The following is a 21,068-nucleotide window of genomic DNA, read 5'->3' on the forward strand; positions in this document are numbered from 1 at the left end:
ATGTTCCATGCAGTCTAGGTTGAGCTCTACTGGTGTTAGTTGTTCTGCAATGTCTGATGTGTCCAGCAATGGTGGTAAATATGGCCAAAGGCGGTCCACATTGAACACTAGGTGCAGGCCAAGGAATGGGGGAATGCTTAGCTCGAAAGAATTGTATCCCATGACCTTGGTGATGGTGTAAGGCCCATATCGGAGTGGTTGGAGCTTCTGATGGGCTCCAGTAAGATGTTATTTTAGAAAATGCAACCAAACTTTGTTGCCCACCTAAAACTTATTTGGCACCCAATGTCGATCATGTCACTACTTGTACTTGGAATTTAACTTATCCAAGATGTCGTGCACCTGCTAGAGGATGTGTTGGATACATTCAATATTGTACATATTGTATGGATTTTGTCTGTGTAGTCACATGAGGCATGGAAACATCAATCAGACATAATGGTTGAAATCTCAGACCCCACCTTAAAGGGACTGCGACCAGTTGAGCTATGGAGAGATATGTTATAATTGTGCTTGACATAAGGAAAGGTCTAATCCAAGGTTTGTGGATGCTTGGAGTTGTACATGTGTATTATGTGCACTATCATCATGTTGACGACTTGTGTCTGACCATTAGTATGGGGATGCAATGCAGTCGACTTCGTGAGCTTGGTGTCCAATAATGTCCAGAGGCTCAACCAAAATGTGCTCAGGAATGTGTTATCCCGATCTAATATAATGATATGCTGGATCCAAAAATGTACCCATACTCATTCAAATAAGAGTTTGGCAGTGCCCTTTATTGTGATACTATTTTTCCAGGCTGCCAATATATCCATCTTAGAAAATCTATCCACAACTATGAATACATAGTCATTACTATGTTTGGTAGAATGGAGGCCCAACAGATAGTCCATGGAGATGGATTCCTAGGGTTGGTTGGGAGTAAGAAAAGGAGTGTACAAGCCTTGATTCTTGATGGTTGGCTTGGCGCACACTTGGCAATGGCACAAAAAATGCAAGATCTAATATATTTTCCAACATCCTGTCAAGGTTTTGGCCAATAAAAATACTTTTTTAGTATGGCCACAGTTTTCTCCACACCAAAATATCTTACGACCTGATTGTAGTGTACCACCCCAATCATCTTGGCACCTCGCTTGAAGGAACACAAAGGTGGCCCAGGTAGCATAATAATGTGTCTTGGAGGTGGAAATTTGGAACTTGCTTTTCATCCACTAGCATCTAGTATGTGGTGGAAAACTTAGGATCAATTTTATACAATTGCAGCCAACTAGAGGTCTCGTGGCCACAAGAGTTGAGAACAATAGTCAGTGTTGCAACTGGGGGCCAACTAAGGAAATTTGTAACATGATTGGTTTTGTCCTTATTGTATTAAAATTCCAGTAGAATTGTTGCAGATATGTAGACCACTTTTGATGTCAATCATTCTGCAACTTCCCTTGTGTTTGTATAAACTAAAGAGGTTGGTGATTTGTGTGGATAACCATCTCCTTCCCCGGAATGTAATGTTTCCATTTTTAGCTTGCATGCACGATAGAATACATCTTTTTATCATAAGTGGGGTATTTCTGAATTGTATCGGAAAGTGCCTCATTGTGATAGGCCACCAGATGCCCTTGCTAGGTGAGGACTGTACCAATATCATAGTCGAAGGCATATGTCTCAATTTCAAATCGTTGTTGTAGGTTTGGCAATGTGAGTACATGTGTAGAGCAAAGGTAGTGGTTCAACTCAAAAAACACTTTCTGTTGGGACTCAAACCAGGAAAACATTGTTTTTTCTCTGCACTTGGTAACCTGACTCAAAGGCCAAGTGATATGAGAGAATCCCAACATGAACCTTCGATAAAAATTGGCAAGGCCCAAATTTTTTTGAAGCTATGTTAGAGTGGTTGAGGCTAGACAATACCAAATGACTTGGATATTAGCCAGATCCACATGTATGTCTTGCTCATCAATGATGTAGCTCACATATTGGACCTGACTCATGCTAAAGGTGCATTTCTCCAAGTTGGCACAAAGTTTGTGCTAGCAGGGTTTGCAGGGCCTTTCGAATGTGTTGCAAGTGCTCTTCCCAACTATTGTTGAAGATGAGGATGTCGTCCAATTATATAACCACAACTGAGTTGGTGCAGGGTCGCAAGATGTCATCCATCAACCTCATTGTTGAGAGATTAAATTGTTGAATTAAATCTCTTAATATTAATTGTCAACCCAGGGTTCATAAGCATGAATTGCCTTGCGCTTCCTCTGTTCAGGCTATGTCAGAGTTTAATTGTTTCCTTATAATGATTTATGAAATAAATACTCGCAAATCTTATCGTCTAATGAGCACACCCAACAAAAACGAGCTTCTATTCACACCAAACCCTAATCAAACTTTGCAAGCTGGTACCAGACTCTCTATAAACAATCACTCAATCATTTTCAACAAGCATTCTATAATGACCATTCCTTGAAAGAAATCAAACAATCCTATGATAATCACCACTCAGCTTATTAAACTATTGAATGCCATAATCATTCATTACCAGAGCAAATAATGATAAATAATCTATGACAATCCAATTACTAATTCAATAAGTGACCTATCCTGCTAATGCTTCAATCAGCCAATTATAAGGGTTTAAGTTCAGATCGAGTTTTAAGATTCAAGTATCAATTGGAGGAATTACTCTGTTTTGATACATTCTGTTGTTTTGTTATTCCATGGATTAATTACATAATTCTAATAGATTGAGAGCAACCATGACACTTATTTCACTTGATGTTCAACTATCAAATCTGAGCCTATACCTAATTCTATGCTATGATCAAAATAAATCCCTACCTCTTGCTGCGATAAGGCATAACAATGTTTAATTCATGGAGTAAATGCCCTTAATATATAACTGAGAAAGAGTTTATTCAAATGAGGCTGCCTTTTGCACGAAAGGGAGGATGACCATTTCAGTTTACCACCGGTATTGAATGAACAGAAAAGATAAAGGTGACTGTGGGATAGATCTTTTGAAAACATCCCTGTAGTGTTTGTTCTAGTTTACAATGCATCAATCCACCATAAAACAAGTTAATTAATTATTTGTGCAACCCAGACATTCTCATATTCAGACTATCAATTCAACAGTTCAATTGAGTTCATTCAGCTCTTCAAATGATCTAACTAATTTCTTCCGGATTTCAAATGCCTCTGCAATACCATAATTGAGGTTAATTTAAATCGATTTCTTGACAATAAAACAGAGGTTGATTTAAGGGAAGCCTGTCCAATTTAATCGAAATCGTTCTCCATCTAACTACTCAAAAGATTTAGGGCTCAGCCATTTACTAAGGGTGACAATCCAAGTATATTGATGGCTATGTGATGTGTTTCAATCGAAGGCAACATGACAGGGTGGCTCTGGTTCGAAGGGCACAATACCACACTGGAATTCAATTACAACTCAGAGAATGACAAAGACTCTGCAAACATAACCAACGATCAATTAACCAAATAACAATTCACACAACATAACTATAAATGAATAGAAGATTAAGAAAATCTAAAATCGTAGTGTCACTGCTGTTTCAAAATACAAACAATCCCAGATGGGTGGGCCCGGCCACACCTGGGGTTGGAGAACTTACAGTAGCTTAAGTAATTTGATGCACAGTTAAAACATAAACGTCAATCCATCACGCATTTGAAACCGCTTCAGAACAATAACATTCGATTATATTCAAACTGGTTCGATCATACATTAAAATTTCTTTATAAGTTTAGTGCCACACTGCCAGCTTCCTTTCTTGCTACTCTGCTTTTATACATGATGGAGACTAATTACATTCTAAATCAAGTGGGACAACAAACAAATTTGACTTCTCTAGATGGCCTTCGAATAGCTAATGCTTGTTTTTGATGTTGATCAATGCATGAATGGAGGAAAGGATCTTATCAAACCATAACTATGGCAGCAAAATAGGCAAATCCGAATTTGATTGTTTCGTAGAAATCGGGACATTTTATATAAATGGGCCTCAGAGAATTCCATATATCTTCCAAACCATAATGAATTTTAGAAAACTGTTTGAGGGTTCGTAAATTGCTTATACTAGGACCAAAACCCATGTGCCAAATTTTCTTCATTCATCTTAACCTACACAGTAATCGAGTCGGAAGTTGGCAGTTTGAAAATTATTGCAGATTTGGGAAAATTTGGGAATTTCCTTCTAGAGACCCACATGAGTGACCTGGGTGCAATCCAGGTTATAGAAAGGTATTACAACATCATTTTTGGCAATAAACTCTCTCAGTTTCTCCGGAAGCATGCCGAAAGTGTCAAAAGCCCTAAATTGATCATTTCTGTACTCTACTGGCTTGTGCAGAAACTTGGCTTTGGAACCCTGTGAAAGTAAGCTTAGAAAAACCGTCATTAGTAAATAATGGCATAATCATCTTTAATCATATAAAAATCTAAGAAAACTAATGATAGTCAACCACAAAACATAAAATGTGATTTGGTGGCAAGTTGATGAAATTAGGGTATGGAACGAACTAAAAACCTAGGGTTTTAGGGTATGAAGGGAAATATTGTGTGATGAATACATGGGCATTTCCGAGGCCCATCACTCATAAAATTTGCAGGGAATTTTTTCAACCAAAAAGGCATGACCAACCACTCGAAAAGGACCTCTTTGGATTTGAAGGTGGTCTTCCATACATCTGTGGGTTTTATTGGAACTTGGTGATAGCCATACTTCAAATTGATTTTGTTAAAATACTTGGTCCCCTTGAGTTGGTCAAGAAGGTCATTAATCCGAGGGAATGGATACTTATTCTTAACAGTGATATTGTTTAGTTCCTGATAATCAATGCAGAGTCTCAAGGTCCCATCCTTCTTCAGTACAAGTACAATTGGTCTCCCTAAAGGTGAGGAACTTGTTCAGATGTTCCCATTCTGAAACAACTCGTAGATTTCCCGCTTTATTTATTCATTTTCCAAAATGGATATCGTCCCATTGGGAAGAGTTGCTATGAGAGTCAAATCGATTGAATTTTTGACCTGATAGTTCAAAGGTACCCCAGTGGGTGAGGAGAAGATGTCCATGTATTCTTCCATGACCTTATCACCCTACTTCTACTGCATGGAGGAACCCTTCCTAAGGGCCATGGATGTGGCTACAATCTTCCCCTTACTTTGTGAGAAAATCAGAAAGAAAACAAAATTCTCGGTCTAAGAGATGATCTTATTGCATTTCTTAGCAGAGATCAAAGAAATGGTGGTAGGCAGGGCTACCTCTGGTATCATGTATAACTTATTTCCCAAAGAAAGAATGGCATGCGAGACCTAGACTCATACATATCATGACACTTCCACAAGTATGGTTGGCCTAATAACACATCATACACTTCAAGAGGAGCAACATCACATAGTACCTCATCCGTGAAGGGTTAGATGTGTAGGGAAGGCGACACTACTAGCTGACGTGGAGATCTCATCCTTGGTGGAGCCACCTAATGGTGTATGGTTGTAGGTGTGGTGTGGTTGGTAGGCCTAACCATTTAATGACCTCTACTAAGATGAGGTTCTTTTGGCTCACATTGTTGACAATGAATTGCAACAGAGACCCTTTCACCCATATTATGAGTGGAAGAGAAACTCCCCTTCCTATCGATCTTCGGGCTCAATCTTCTAGACCTTAGTGGGGGCAACGGTGGCATTTGGTTCCACATCAATAATCTACTTCCATTTTTCATTCCCCTTGTCATGTTCTGACTCAAAGTTGAAACATGCATTTGACTTTGAAGCCTTCAACTCGTCCAGCAGTGACTGCTTGGTGTGACACTTACTTGTGTTGTGAGTGGAGCTCTTGTGGAACTCACACCACTTCTCTTTGTTCTTCTTCACCTTTGAGGTGTTATTCCTTTTTTGCGGCTTTAATGGGTTGTCTTGAGTCACCCCGCCTTAGATTTGTCCTTTGTTCTACATTTTGGGGGTACATTTTCCTTGCTTCATATTCGCAAATCCAAAGTCTCGCTTCTTCTGCTTAAATTTCCGCTCAATCTTGACAACATGTCATTATGGAGAGTTGAGTGAGGAAATGTCCAGGAACTCCATCTTGTCCTAAATTTATTTGTGTACACAATTGTGGTACTTAAGTACAAGATGCCACTCAGAATCTGCGACACCCAACTTTGTGCGAAGGGTATTAAAAATATTTGTGAACTCTAGCACGTCTTGGTCCTTTCCCTACTGCAGCGTGGTCCATTTTATGTACTTATATTCATAGCTCCCAAAAGGGTTATAATGTTCCTTGACAACCTCTGGGAAATAATTCCAAGTGGGAGCGGTTGAAAACAGTGAGGATTCATTCGTATCCCTTTGCTCACAGTAGGTTTCACACCAGTCCTCGACGTGGGGGGGTGACTTTGAGGAGTGCAAAAGTAATATTTTCTCTATTGGAAAAGTCATAAACAGAAAAATATCCTTCTAGCAGATTTAACCATTTATCTACGACATTTACATATATCTGGACTTCAAATACAAAAATGTCAAATTTAACTTGTACCTTAAAGGGAGTGGCGCCTCCAAGGTGGCTGCCAAATGAAGATGTTTCACCCATTGATACCCACCGAAGGATCTGGGAAAATTTATCCATCATTTTGTTCATTTTTCACTCGAGGGATTCTTCGAGCAATATTTTGAAAGGATCTCCTGCTCCCTCACCTTTCTATCTTCTGCAATGGGAGGTTGTCGGCGAAGCCGGTCTTGCAAAGGTTCCACTAGTTTAGTTCCCAACTCCTTATACCCCAACCTCATTGGGGACATGCATAGAAAAACAGAGAAATAGCAGACCATCTGATACCACTGATCCATATTTATGCAAGAATGAAATGAAATATAGATTTAACATAAACACAGAGCTATAGCGAAAATTGAAACTTAAATTCATTAATAACAAATATTGAAATTTTGTTTACATGCAGAATGGAAACAAACTAGCTCGAGCAATGGTAGTTATCTCTGAGAAGAGATTTGGCAGCTTTCTCAAATGTGTTACAATTAGGCTCAAAGGCTTTTATTATTATTGAGAAATAAAGGAAAACCTTAAACATCCAAAAACCTAACCCTAGGAGATGAAACACCAAAAGTTTGTGGGTCTCGTTGGGGTTAGTGGGTATATCAACTTCCCAAGGTCGTAACTTTGGCACACTATCTATGTTTGATGCGTACGATACCTAGTTAAAAAGAGGGTCTATCTATTTTCCAAAAAAAACGTCATTTAGGGCCTCGAAATAGCTCCAGAAATTTAGGACCCAAAAAATGGCCAAAAATAGTAAATTGTGCTACATTAAAGGAAACTAAAAGAAATAGTGGTGGGGGTCTAAGTGGAATAAGTAGGTGGCCACCAATATCTACCTGGATCATTGAGGGATGCCAATAGGGCATATTTTATATTAATTTTCTAGCCACAATTGAACGAGTGACCATACTAAAAGTAGGACACCCATAATTTTTGACAATTATTTTTGAATGATCACATTTAATCATAGATTGAACATGACATCTAGGGTTCTTGAAATTAAGTGACGAGTCACTATTTTAGTTGCTTGTTGATAACCTTTCCCCTTAAACATGAATCATTTTTTCTTATATTCAACCCTTATATTCATCTATTTTCTAATTAGAATCCAAACATGGTCTCAAAGGTACTTCTCATTGCATATCCCAATATATCTTTTATTTTTATTACAATTTTAAGGGAAAGTTTTGTATTTTGTATTTATGTTATTGAATAATGAAACTTTTTGTAGATCCACTTGTTATGAATCATGCTATAGCCCATGCATGTGTTTTGAGGTGAGGCAATGGAGTTGGAATAAAAGCACCATAAATTGAGGGGAGAAAACAATTTTTGGTGATTGCCTCACCCACTATGTGATTTATTTTTTATTTCAATGGTTCTGCAATCTAAGTGCCACTAGCTAAAGAATCTATTTTGATGTCAATTTACTATCTAATTATGTAACCTAAGTGGCACTAGTTAAAGAATCCATCTTGATGTTAATTTTCCATCCAGTTAAAGAATCTATTCTTAACTCACAATTAGGCATTCAATGGTTGCTAGGAGTCTAATTTTAATATCTTAGTCATATCTATTGGAGAATATCTTATTTTTAAACAAGTTAAATTAAAAGATTCCCCAGTAGTTGTTAACACAAAAGATGTATAAAAGGACACATGCCTCTTAAGGGAAGGGATGTTATTTTCTTTGATAATATAATATATTTTGTTGTCATTCAAGTTCAATTTGGAGCATTCTTTTTGGGAGCTTAAATGTTGAGATTGTTAAATTAAGTTCATGTTAAAATTTGAAAATGTTTATTGAGCCTAACAAATAGTTTATGCATAACATATAAATACATGCCATACTACCATCAATAAGAAAAATTGAATTCTATGTTGGTTTAAACAATATTTCAAAAAGTATTATAAGTTACTAATTTTAAAGAAGATTTTGAGTTTCTATGTAAGAAGGTTGATTTCATTAAAGAATTTATTTAACTATTTTTTTTTGCACTTATATTGGTCATATATTCTTGCATTTTAGTCTTGATTTGATTTATTTTAATCATATATGGGTCATATATCCTCCATTAAATGTTTGTAGAGTCAGAGCATAAAGAAAAGAAACCCTCACTAAATGTCCAATTGGATTGAAAGCCTTAAATACTTTTTGGAGAGAATCACTAACATATATGGATATAATAACTATCTCAATTATCTTATGTTGTCATTATCCTCAAGAATGATTGTGTTTTAAAAATTTCGAAAATCAAAAGGAAAGATCGACCTCACCTGCCAAAGAATTTGAGGCTATGGGAATGAAAGAAAGATGATCCTCAAGTTATTTTAGTCATGGGCATGGGAGGGTAAAGGTAAAAATCCTTTAGTCTAATGTGTTTTCAACAATGTTCACAAAAGTTTGAACCCTTAGGAATTCAAAAGTATAGTAAGGACAATGGTGTGACTACCAAATCTCTTCACAAGTGCTTGGAATCGGCTCTTAAAGAGTTAGAGAGCGTTGGCTAAGTGTTTGATAAAAAGTTTGAATGTGAATGTGAAGTGATTGACAAAATACTTGCATGCCAAGTATTAATGCTTTCTTATGAAGTGGTTATTGGGATGAAATTAAATAGAGAATGTTATGATCACATTGATAGTGTTCAAATCATTATCATGTTAATAGGGAAAATTTCAATTTTGTGGGTTTGGTTTTTTTGATTAAACATAAATTGGCACTCAAGTAGGGGATCTCAATGGTCAAGTATCAACTTATTTTTGAAGGTAAACAACTTGATGATAATTATTTATTGTTTGACTATGAAATTGTAAAAGATTCAACCCCTTAGTGGTGCCATGGGTAATTGTGGATCATCCTCAAACCCTCTTTCCTTTAAGGATGTGGTTCAGCGTTATCAATCTAATTCAATCACTTCAAACCCTTTATGCCTAATGATTCTATTATGGAGAGATTCAAAGAGGTTCTCAAGTTGGAGGTTACACATTTGCTTTCGTTTTACCAACCCTCTTTGCTAATCTATATATTCAATGGTTTATAGCCTTCTACTTAATATTATCAATGAAATTTCAACATAGACACAACATTTTGAGAGTGATCTCTACTCCAATGTTTGTTTATACTTATTTTGAAAACCTTATTGATTTTCAAAGTGCCTTAGAGGAGGGTCCCTAATTTTGGTATTAAGTAGGTCTTTTTGTTACTCCTTGGTTTTCACTTTCAATATATCCTTCTATTTTTCCCATAACAAAATCCCAGTTGGGTTCAACTCCCAAATCCACCCCTTCATATTTGGAACTTATTAGTGGTTAAAGATATTGGCAACACTTTGGGTAGTTACACCAAATCCTATTTAAAGAGGATTAAGTTAGGTCTTTTCACATATGCTATGATATGTGTCATGATTGATATTGATTAGTTGGGATCTACAGAACAAGATGTCCATACAAAGGGAAATTTTAGATGGGTTCAAGTTCTTGGTTACAAGAAGACCACTTTTTGGTGTTAGCTCTACTAACACCCCCATATCTTCTAGATTATTTTCCTCATTCACATGCTTATTCAAAGAGGAACAAAAGTCATCGGTCATAACCAAAAAGCTGGTAAATATCTGAGTAGTTGCATCCAGAGGATGAAGTAGATAAGAATGATGTGAATCAGAAATGCCAATTTCCAAAGAAGTAGAGCACTATTTGTCTAAAAGTGTTCATTGAAGATAGAGGAGAAGACATGAATATCAGACTTTCCTCCTCAACTATGAAGCCATAATAAAATTAATGTAAAACTATATTTTTTTTTTCTTTTTTCTCCTGAATGTTGAATTCATTTTTACTAAAGATAGTATCACATATATAAATATATATATAAAACCTTTCTAAGTGAAAAATGTAAAATGTAAAGAAATCCAGTGACAAGTTTCCTTTTGAGATTGACCCGGAGAATGGTGTATTTGTTTGACTTGTTGGAAGGAAATAATAATGTGGGGCACATTTAAATGGTGCACTATGGTGCACTATGCAGTTCAATTGGACGAAATTAGCAGGCAACAAATGATACAGAAATAAATTGGACTTTCTCGAAAACATAATATAATCTAACAGGAAAAGTCATTTAGATAATTTAGATAATGAAAGGGATCCACATAATAGCACCCATAGCAAGCCAAAAGCGACTCAGATCTGATAGACGACCATTTGCGCATTAATCCCATTTTTGGGAAGTCTATATTCATATCAAGAAGGTTTGACATTTGACGAAGATGACATAGAAACCCGCGAATAGGCTATATACCTGGTTAGATTGCTGCTAAACAGTATATAAACAGACTTTCATGAATGGAAGGTATTATCAGAATCAGATAACATTTGACTTATCAAAGCTGATTTGATTAAATACGAAGGTCATGGTGTACCTACCACCTTAACGGGGTCAGAATCGTTCTGAACAAGGAAAGATTTGAGGTACAGTGCAATCTGAAACTTCAGGAATTTTTTCCCTCCAGTATGTTTCTTTTATGTTGGTTTTTGAACTTGGGACTCTCTGGAGATGTTAAGCTTTGTGTATACACTTTTATGCCTTCAACTTTGTCATTGATCATTTTTGCAGGCTTCCATATATAAAATTATCTGATAGAGAGGAGAAGTGAGTGATATATTTTTACATATTTATTTGACAATATGCCTAGCAGCTGTGTTCCATCAATATTTGCAAACTCCCTCAACTGCCAAAGATTTGAGATTGTCAGCACAGGAGATTCCAAACAAATCTTCGGAAACAGAGATGGAACATTTCGCCTTCCCAAGGCATGCCTGAACAAAAAATAATTATGTTAGCGGACCTTCAGTTATCTCCCTCAATCAAAAACGTGTATTAAAGAATTGCATACCTTTTCTACAATGGAAGCTGAATTCACTGCATGGCAAGAACCCTTGATGAAATTTCTGCAGGACCCACTTGGATTTCCGAAGCTTGCAAAGCTTATGGATGATATGTGTTGCCTTGAAGAACATTGGAGACGAAGCTCTGGCAATGTCAATGAGCTGACAGTAGGATGAGCTTGAGACACATGGGCACAGACAGTGTCAACGTATCTTGTCCCGAATGAAATTCCAGAAGGATCACCGCCTACTTCCTCGAGCAGAACTAATACATTCTTTGTTGGGTGCAGCCATGAGCGAGGAACATGGTACCTGCTTGAGGTAGTTATTCTGTTTAGTATCAATATCAATGGTTTTTTTCTGGAACAGGTAAAAATTTGCTGAAACTATCAAAGGAGAACGGGCAGCTTGCTTAGGCTAGCACAGGTAAGGCAGTGTAAGGAGCATTTGCCCTTAAGTAAACCCTCTTGCACGCAACATAGTTACAGCAAAAGCCTGGTCAATGCTTAATAAGGCTACTCCACTGACAGACATCCCCAGGCTTATGTCTGCCAGGCCCAAGGTTCCTCCTCAGGTAACGGTAGACCTACCCTGCTAATTTTACAGAGTGATACACACCGAAAGCAGTTTTACCTCATACTCCAGGAGGTATAGTACTATGATCTCTACAAAGAAGCTTGATCTAGGAACGAATATTTCTAATGATTTTGCTAATTAATAGTTACCATTTTTGAGTGGGTTCTCCACAGTTCGTGTCACATTTGGATGAGTAATAAGTGCCTCTGTAATCGCATATATTAGAGCAGCCATCAGTGGGAGCCTTCAATGAAACAAAATAGCGCCCAATATGATTTCCATTTACCCATGCTTGCCCTTTGTTCATGGTGCTTAGATCCAAGGCCACTGAATTGGTGCCTTCAGGTGCGTTAAACTCTGTCTACATGATCCCATCAAAACAACGATCAGCAAAGCTCTGGCTGTCACTGTAACTACAACGGATCCATCTATGCTAGTATAGGATTAGTGGTTGGAATGACTTCGTCATGCAAGCAGCCCAAGTCCAAACTTTAACTGATGCAAATCATTTGTGAAATTATGTGTGACTGAAGGAGTTTGATATCCCCTATCTAGACTATAAAACACCAAATAGAAGAAGAATTTCATATCTGCAGATGAATCAGAGACACTGATTACCTTGTACCAGATGAGAGCAGTTTGTTTGGGAGGGTTTACTCCTGAAATCCATTCGATTTGCTTTGCTCCAGTGTCCGAATATAGTTGTACGTATTCACCCTTCAGACCTATCTGTTATTAAAAGGAAAATTGATAGTCTTCAATGTTAGAAGGGGAATCTCGATTGAGGATGCACACATGGCAAAACTTGATCAAAATACCACCCAGAGATCAATCATTCCTAGCTATAACTTGCTGGGATTATTACTGGTAAAAATCAGATGAAAAGTGGCAGCAAACAAATGGATAGCATGACCTAGTTTGGCAGTAAGTACCTGGTAATACCAAGTTTGGGAGCTCAAATCCATTGGACCATTTCTAAGTCCCAGCAATTTCACAGGACCATTAATTCCCGTCGGCCATGTATCAAAGAAAGGTCCAATGTTCTATTCACCAAAAACAATCAATTCCCCTTAGTTCATACCGAGAGCAGTTGACTGAGATAGCCTCAGTAGTAGATGTATTTTTAAGACTGCTTATTTAAAAGCAATAAACTCTGCTTTCAATATTTATATCCTCTAAGCGTTCAGGTACGGAATCGAACCTGCAATCCAACTGTCATGCTTAGTAGAGCAATACGATTCTCTCCAGCCTGCAGTGCAATCGGCTTCTCAAACGTAAACCCCCATTTCGAATAATCTCCAGTCTGAGATCCTGTAAAACATCATCATCATGTTCATAATCTTCTTTTTCTGAATTTAACCAACCAATCCATCAATCCAATCCTATATCAAACTATTCATTTTCACATACAACAGAAGTTTAAGAAATTAGTTTTCCTGGTGTGCCAAATCAATCAACAGCAATTGCTTTAGAAATTAAATAGTTCAATATTAAACATTTTAGTCACCTGCGAGATTGCCATTGACAAACACATGAAGCGTATGTCCTCGACTATCCACATGCAAGACTAGTTGGCTTCCACTCTTTAAAAACGGTTCATCTTCATTGATATAGACACTGTATTGATAAAATACTTAATCAAAATCCTAACAAATTTGTGAAGAATAGTCCTATCACATCTGGATAACAACCACAAACTAGAGAAAGCCAGAAGACATGAAATTGTTATTGCTGGGAATTTTTGCTGAAGAAGGGTGCTATAACAACAATCCGTGAACTTCCACAAAAACCCAAATTCCTAATCGGAAAAATATTTGGGGTAAAGCGTATTAATCTCCCCTTGTCTCAAATCCAGAAGTTAATTACAGGTTCATAATACCTTATTGTATACCATAGATAATCACTTTTATCTAAAACTGTGCTAAGCTGCTCTAACAAGCCTTGGGCAGAGAATTTGTTTTCTCCCCATATTCCAACATGTTCTTTGTGCCATGACCAGTTTACAGATATTTTTCTTGTATCTCCACTTGATGTTCCAACAGGATGCAGGGACTCCATGCTGACCTGCTCCATTCCCATTACGGAAGTCTGTATACTAATCTGTAACATTATATACACATCTGATTAAAGGTCCTATATAATCCCACAATTTTCATCATCACCTCAGCTATTCTGATGACAATCAATAGAAAATATCACTAACCCTTGCAGTGTTATAGACCACATTTTTGCAGTCGGGCAAGACACTGACAGACCAAGCAGGTAGATTATAAGATACCCCATTGAATCGCACGGTTGCATCCTGCGTACTGTGGACGTTGGTAAGGAAGGCAGCACATACACCAGAATTCTTTGTAGAATATACCGTTGCCTGCATATTCAGGGTAAGTTTGATGCCTAAAAGTGTCATTAGTTTCCATCTCAACAGCTTTTAGAACAGCACTCTCTTGCAAGGGTTAAACGATTATATATAATGGAATTATGTATAAATTATTCAATTAAATGACAAACCTTAAAGTCTTTGCCCAGTGAAATGATATTCATGTCTCCATAGATTAGCGCAGGTTCACATAGTTTTATCGCTTTGTGCAACTCTTTCAGATGCCCCCACTTCGGCTGCCTTATATTCCCTGTAAGGATCACAGAGGACCGCGATTACACAGAAATAGAGAACGACTTTTGATCGATTTTTTTTAACTAAGCAGGGCATATTTACAGAGAAAGCCAGTTAGGTCTATTCTGATGAATGGAATTTAGGAATGTATACAAATTCAGTCGCCTCACTGCTTACAATTTTACCAGAGCCCAATATAAATAAACATAGAATACATATGGTTTCAAATAAAGGACAAAAATCCCAGTATAAACTTATAACGGTTCCTAACTTTATGGTTTCTGATTATGGAAGGATAATTGAACCAGACTCATTCTCCAATGATATACAACCCAGGTGCACAGATTTTCAAGTGTGTAACCCTTTAGAAAAACCTCCCCCACAGTCTTTCAGTGACGAATAAAATTAGGCAAGGGCAACTCTGGCCTACCATATTCGTCAATAGGGGCATCGTAGTCATAACTGGTGGTAATGAATGGACCGCCGCTTGTCCGCCCAAAGTTTGTGCCTCCATGGTACTGCAACATACAAAGAAATTAATAACACAATTATAAATGTGTATCGGCTCAAGCAGACGATGAAAGAAGATCAAAATCCACCATGTAATAGTTCTGGAATGTTCCTCCTCTCTGAAAAAATCGGGCCACTGCGAACGCGACATCCTCGGCAGGTCTGTGAGGGGTCCTCCCTCCGAACGTCTGAAACCTGTAATATAAAAACAATGTTTAATAGGAAGCCACCGGACTCCGCAATAGTTTGCAGATTCTTTTGTTTTTATTTATCCCGTTAATGGAAAAAAAAAGGAAATTATATGGCTATAAAAATGGAGAGATAAAAAAATAATATAAAAATTAGGAGATAGCTGGTTAGTGGACTATTCTTATATTAGAGGAGATAGTGAGTTATAATTAAATTAAAAATTAAATAAAAAAATAATTATCAGTAGAAAAGTATATAATATGTCAAACAATTAAATTTATTTGAATTTATTTTAAATTAAATTAGCTTGAATTGATTTTAAATTTAAATTTAAATTTATTTAATATTTATGAATTTATTTTAAATTTAAATTTAAATTTATTTCATATTTAGTTGGCTCGGGTACTTTAATATTTAATCTTGGGTTCAAATTGTGTTATTTTTTGATGGGATATAAGTTTGAAATGATGAAAATATATGGTTCTTACCAAATTTAAAAAAAAAATTATTTGATATTTACGTTGATGATTTTTTTAATTTATTATAAATTTAAAATTATAAAATATTTAGATTGATGAATATTTTTTTAATAATAATTAAAATATTAATATTTTTTAAATGGATGATATTTTTATTAAAGTTTATAATTTAATTTGATATTAAAATTAAGCCTAATATTTTTTCCAAATATTTAATTTTTTAACATATAATAATAATAATGATGATTTAATTTTAAAGTTAGGACATATGATTTATATGGACTTAGATATGATTATTAAAATCTAGTTAATTTGGTTAAATTAAGTTAATGTAGTTAAATTAAAAGTTTATTTAGTGTTACGGTAACTCTAGTGATTGGAAGCATGGTTGAATTTTCTAGTCATTTTATTTCAATTTCAAGAGATATGTTTGGCCCCTTGTGATAAAGCTGGAAAAATAAATACTCCACCAACATAGCTTGATCATATTAACACTCTTATTTCTTTTATACAACAATCATCTAACCATCTTCCAAATGACTAGCCTAGTTCAATGTTCTTTAATATTTTCAAATTTACCTATCTTTCCTATTTGACAATCTCTTTTTAAATAAAAGCAGACATAACCTTTTATGTATAATTGGGATAACTATTTATTTGACTTAATCATTTGGAATTGTTGTTTCCATGATAAAGTTCTCACTTTAATTTCATCAAAAATAGATTAAAGGAAAGCCTAAAATGTATTTCCAAACAATAAAAATGCACAATATAACAGTGGCTATCGTGGTTAAAAATCATTACCATCCGGACCAATTCTCAGTCCACATCTTTGGCTTTCTTGGAGAATTAGGTTGGAAATAGTCACAATAGAAATCATTGCAAGTATTGATCTACATAAAACCAATTAATGCACATTAGTGTGAGCCTTAGTTTATAATAACTTACTAAAAAATTATAAAATTTATGTAGAAAGAGAAATTTCTCTGGATGTACAAAGCTATATATATTTCCATACTTACAATTGGACCTGGAGCATCAGTTTGTTTACACATCACCCATGGAATATTTGTATTTAGTGATAATGCCATGTTAGCCGCCCAATTTACATATGACTTCCCCTTCTCACCATAATATTGTTCCACTTGTTGATATTCATTCTCTATCTGCACCCAGGTTACAACTATGAATAAAAATTGTTGCAACATTACATTATACAAAATCGTGTAAACAATTATTCCACTTATTGATATTCATTCTCTATCTACACACAAATTACTTCATAAAAGTTGTTGCACCATTACATTATGCACAACGGTGTAAACAACTCTTACAGCACAAAACTAGAAAGCCACAGTTTATTATACAAACAACCGTGTGAACCAGTATTACCAGACAACTGACCTGTGTCAAGATAATAGGTCCACCTTGCCATGCAAAAAGGTTGGCTCCCTTCATCATTTCTACTATCTTTGTTGTAAAGGTTTGCATCTCATACTAAACAAAACAATTCAAATATATACAATTTGTTCAGATAAGATAATGGGTCTACCTTGGCCTGCAAAAAAGTTTTCTAGTTTTCTTTACTCACTCTTTTTGCTATAAAGTTTTGCATGACCATTCAGCGAATTAAACTGAAGCTAAGAGAGTCGGGTAGGGTAGAAATTACCGAGTAAAATACAAAAAAGAAGCACCTGAATCTCAAAATACTGGTCTTTTTTTTTTATCTTTTCTACTTTGTCAATTCAGCTTACTGGTCTGAAATTAATGTGGTCCGATGTATTAGAGATACCATTGAACAAAATATAAACTAAAATCACCTTGAAAGGTTCGTTGTCTGTTCTCAAAGCTATTCCCGGTATGGAATGCAACCAAACAGGCAAACCTCTGCAAGTCACAACATTTCAAAGATTTCAGTGACAGGTAATCTTCCATTGATAAATATGATAAAGAAAATTTACTTAGAACCGAAGCTCTACTTAAGAGCTCAATAAAACAATATTTGAATAGTTGAGCAGTTAATTGAACTGACTCTCTAACTCGGGAGAATATACTAAAGAGTAAAGCATGAATTTTACAGTATTTATCTAGCAGGTATATACAAATGGTTACTAACAGATTTTACAGCCTTTTGACCATTTCCTGCTTGACATAAATATCTTACAAAGTCTCCCTAGTGACGTTCAAGATACAACTACCAGCGGTGATTTTGAGATATTTCTTTAATCAAGAAAATTATGTAATGAGTTTTTAAAATGGTTTGTTTTCCGCCATGAACAAAGTCAAATTTGTCTAGAAGGTTTATTCTCAACCATTTTCTTCTGCAAATTGACAGGGGTGTTGACATATCATAAGGGTACCCACAAGATGTGAAATAGCGGTGAGATGGCTACTGAATCTCATACTGACCAACTACTTTGTTATGGAAAAAATATGAGATCCAAAGTTCATAATTAAGGCCAGTGGTTGTGCTATATGTTTTTCTTCCAGTTTAATTTTCAAAATTAAAAATTTTATAGTCAAATACAAAAAAAAATAGGAATAAAATTTATATATAATTAAAATGAATATATTTGATTTTTATTTTTTTAAATGAAGATTTATTATTAACTAGAATTTATGTCATGATTTCAGATTTTTGATAAAAGATAAGTCTATTTGGATATGAGTAGTTGGCATAGTAAGATGTTATCTTTTCCACTCAAATTTAAGTCTCAAAGTAAATATTTTTGGCCCCTTGTAATCAGGGTCAAGGAGTAAGAATCTTGACTCTGATTATAATTCCAACTAGATATTTTAACCCATATAATAAAAGTCATTTTTTGTAAAGAAGATTTATTGTGAACCAAAATTTATGCCATGGTTTTGGATTTTTGATAAAAGACAAGTCTATTTAGATATGAGTAATTGGTACAATGAGATGTTATCCTTTCCGATCGATTTTAAACCCCAAAATAAATACTTTTGACTCCTTATAATCCAGAAATAAGAACCTTAACTCATAGTATAATTCCAACTAGATATCTTTAACCCATACAATAAAAGTCAAACAATAGACTAACCCACCCTCTCGAAGCTCTTACTACAACTAACCTTACCATTAACAATTTACAATAAAATACCAAATAATATAATAATTTTCTATGTCTATATACACATACCCATAATTCCACTCTGCACAAGCATAAGGTCCTATTCTGAGATGAGCATAAAGGCCTGCTTCTTGCACCGTCTTCAAGAACCTCACCAAGTCGAATCTTCCCTCAAAGTTATACTGCAAAAATAATTACAGGCCACCATAACTTCATCATCAATTAACAGCTCAATCTGAAAATACCATACAGACATGAAAAGCTTTATAAAAAATTAAAAAGCTCATTACCCGGCGTTTCTCAGGCTCGTGCCCATTCCAAAAGACATACGTCTGAATAACATCTAATCCCCCATCCTTAGACTTGGCAATAAGATCTGGCCACATCTGTTTAATTCCATTCAACAAAATTTAAATGTACAGCTAACAATGAAAAATATATATCAAAAAATATGGCCAGTACATTACAAACCTCTGGAGTGCTTCGTGGGTAATGTATGGAACCAGAGATTAAGACCCTGCGCTGTCCATTGATGAGCAAAGCTCTACCATCATAGCTAACACTTGTACTGGCATCCACTAATGTCCAGAACACCCAAAAACTCAGTAAAAATAGCGTGGAAAAATATCTGGCATTCTCCATCTGATTGCTTTGATATTAAAATCTCTGCAAGTCTCGCTGCTTAATGCAGTGGTCTTGTGATTGCTTGGTATTTAAGCTTCCACAGGCGTGCTTTTATTTATAGCCGTTGGATAAGACTGGATAATTGTTGGGATTGGACACATACTTTATAGTTGCAGATGTGCGATCTCTATCTTTTATCAATGGAATATGGCTATGAATATAAGAGAACATGGTCACATTTATCCTGTATATCCATATATACAATCTCACGTTTTTCCATACTAACAGGTCCACATTAATTGTATGGGGCATGAATTTGATAGGCGATGTGTCATCCATAAGTGTTGCAATCTTTGGTATCAGTTTATCTGGTCAAAAATTTCACATTGGTAGCCATCCCACCAACAATCGCTAGACGATGTGGCGAAAATAAGCGGGATAAATATCTGTTTAGGAAATAGCCTGGATTGTTGGCATATTGCTCAAATAGCAAGTAAATAAGTTATATCAAAGTTGAGATGATGTTGGAAGTCACAGTTTCATGGAGAGAGAATTTGGTTCACATGGTGTTGGGAGTGACAATTTCATGAAAGTTTATGGTGAGATAAAGAGGGATGAAACTATCTCAAATTTTTATTTTGAGTTTAATTTAGTTTGTTATAATTTTGGTAATATAAAGTGTTTATACAATCAAAATATTTTACAATAATGTGATGCAATTATTAATTATGGATATTTAGCTCTATTTTACTGTGGATATTATTAACATGTAAATTAGCTTTGTTACAATATGGGTCAATACCATGGCTTATCAATACCACATGCCAAAATATTATTTCACAATCAAAATATTTTATAAATATTTTATTTTAATTAATTTTATAACATTTCTTTAATTAAATCTAAAAGGAAAAAAGTTATTACTTTTAAGATATATCTAAACCCTCTATCCTGACAACTACTAAAAAGATTCCCATAGAAATTAAATCAAGGTTTCAATAAAATTAAAAATGAGAATACTTTATATATAAAGATGTGAAATATATAAATATAAATAATGTTACTAAAAACCAACATAAATTCATCTTACCTAAGGATCCAAGCCATGAGAGCAAACAAATTGGCTAACAATAATAGAGGGAAACAAATTGACTAACAATAATAGAGGAAAGATAGTGCATGATTGTTTTAATTTTTTCATTATTGTATTTTCTTTGATATGATTGATCCAAAATATAGGCTTAATATTTTACAACCAATAGAATTTTTTTAAACACAATATCATGGAATCAAATTTGAGAGAGAGAGATGGAGGAGGAGAGAGGGAGAGAGGAAGGGAGATAGTGACAAAGTTGAGGGGGAAGAAAGAGAATGATGGGGGGGAGAGTGAGGGAGAGAGGAGGGAAGAGAGAGAAGAGGAGAGGAGAGAGATGGGGAAGAGAGAGAGAGGGAGACACAAAGATAGAGGGAAGAGAGAGAAAGAGAGAGGGAGGGAGATAGTGAGAGGGTTAGAGAGAAGAGAGGGAGATAGTGAGAGGGTT

General features: G+C 35.5%; 1 protein-coding gene across 1 annotated transcript; it reads right to left on the bottom strand.

Moving 5' to 3' along the window:
• Positions 1–10,758: 10,758 nt before the first annotated feature.
• On the bottom strand, positions 10,759–19,712 carry LOC149176553 (beta-galactosidase 8-like). The gene is made up of 19 exons (XM_089419935.1): positions 19,375–19,712; positions 19,194–19,289; positions 18,973–19,085; positions 17,632–17,698; positions 17,216–17,308; positions 16,834–16,977; positions 16,616–16,704; positions 15,233–15,338; positions 15,064–15,151; positions 14,531–14,649; positions 14,223–14,390; positions 13,899–14,119; positions 13,527–13,636; positions 13,221–13,330; positions 12,952–13,062; positions 12,638–12,748; positions 12,169–12,380; positions 11,452–11,755; positions 10,759–11,374 (listed from the first exon to the last, which is right to left on the bottom strand). Exons 1-19 carry the CDS (start codon positions 19,543–19,545, stop codon positions 11,264–11,266), a joined length of 2,544 nt encoding a protein of 847 aa, XP_089276061.1. The 5' UTR covers positions 19,546–19,712; the 3' UTR covers positions 10,759–11,263.
• Positions 19,713–21,068: the final 1,356 nt, after the last annotated feature.

This window comes from Pinus tabuliformis, chromosome 4_1 (assembly GCF_031772625.1).
Source record: "Pinus tabuliformis cultivar Carrire ecotype Pingquan chromosome 4_1, CPIR1, whole genome shotgun sequence".
Lineage (NCBI taxonomy): Eukaryota > Viridiplantae > Streptophyta > Pinopsida > Pinales > Pinaceae > Pinus > Pinus tabuliformis.

Coding starts and splice junctions, on each gene's coding strand:
- LOC149176553 (XM_089419935.1), bottom strand. CDS start 19,545: ATGGAGAATGCCAGATATTTTTCCACGCTATTTTTACTGAGTTTTTGG. Junction 16,705..16,833: donor CTGATGCTCCAGGTCCAATT/GTAAGTATGGAA, acceptor GGTTTTATGTAG/ATCAATACTTGCAATGATTT. Junction 13,637..13,898: donor TATCTATGGTATACAATAAG/GTATTATGAACC, acceptor TTATCAATACAG/TGTCTATATCAATGAAGATG.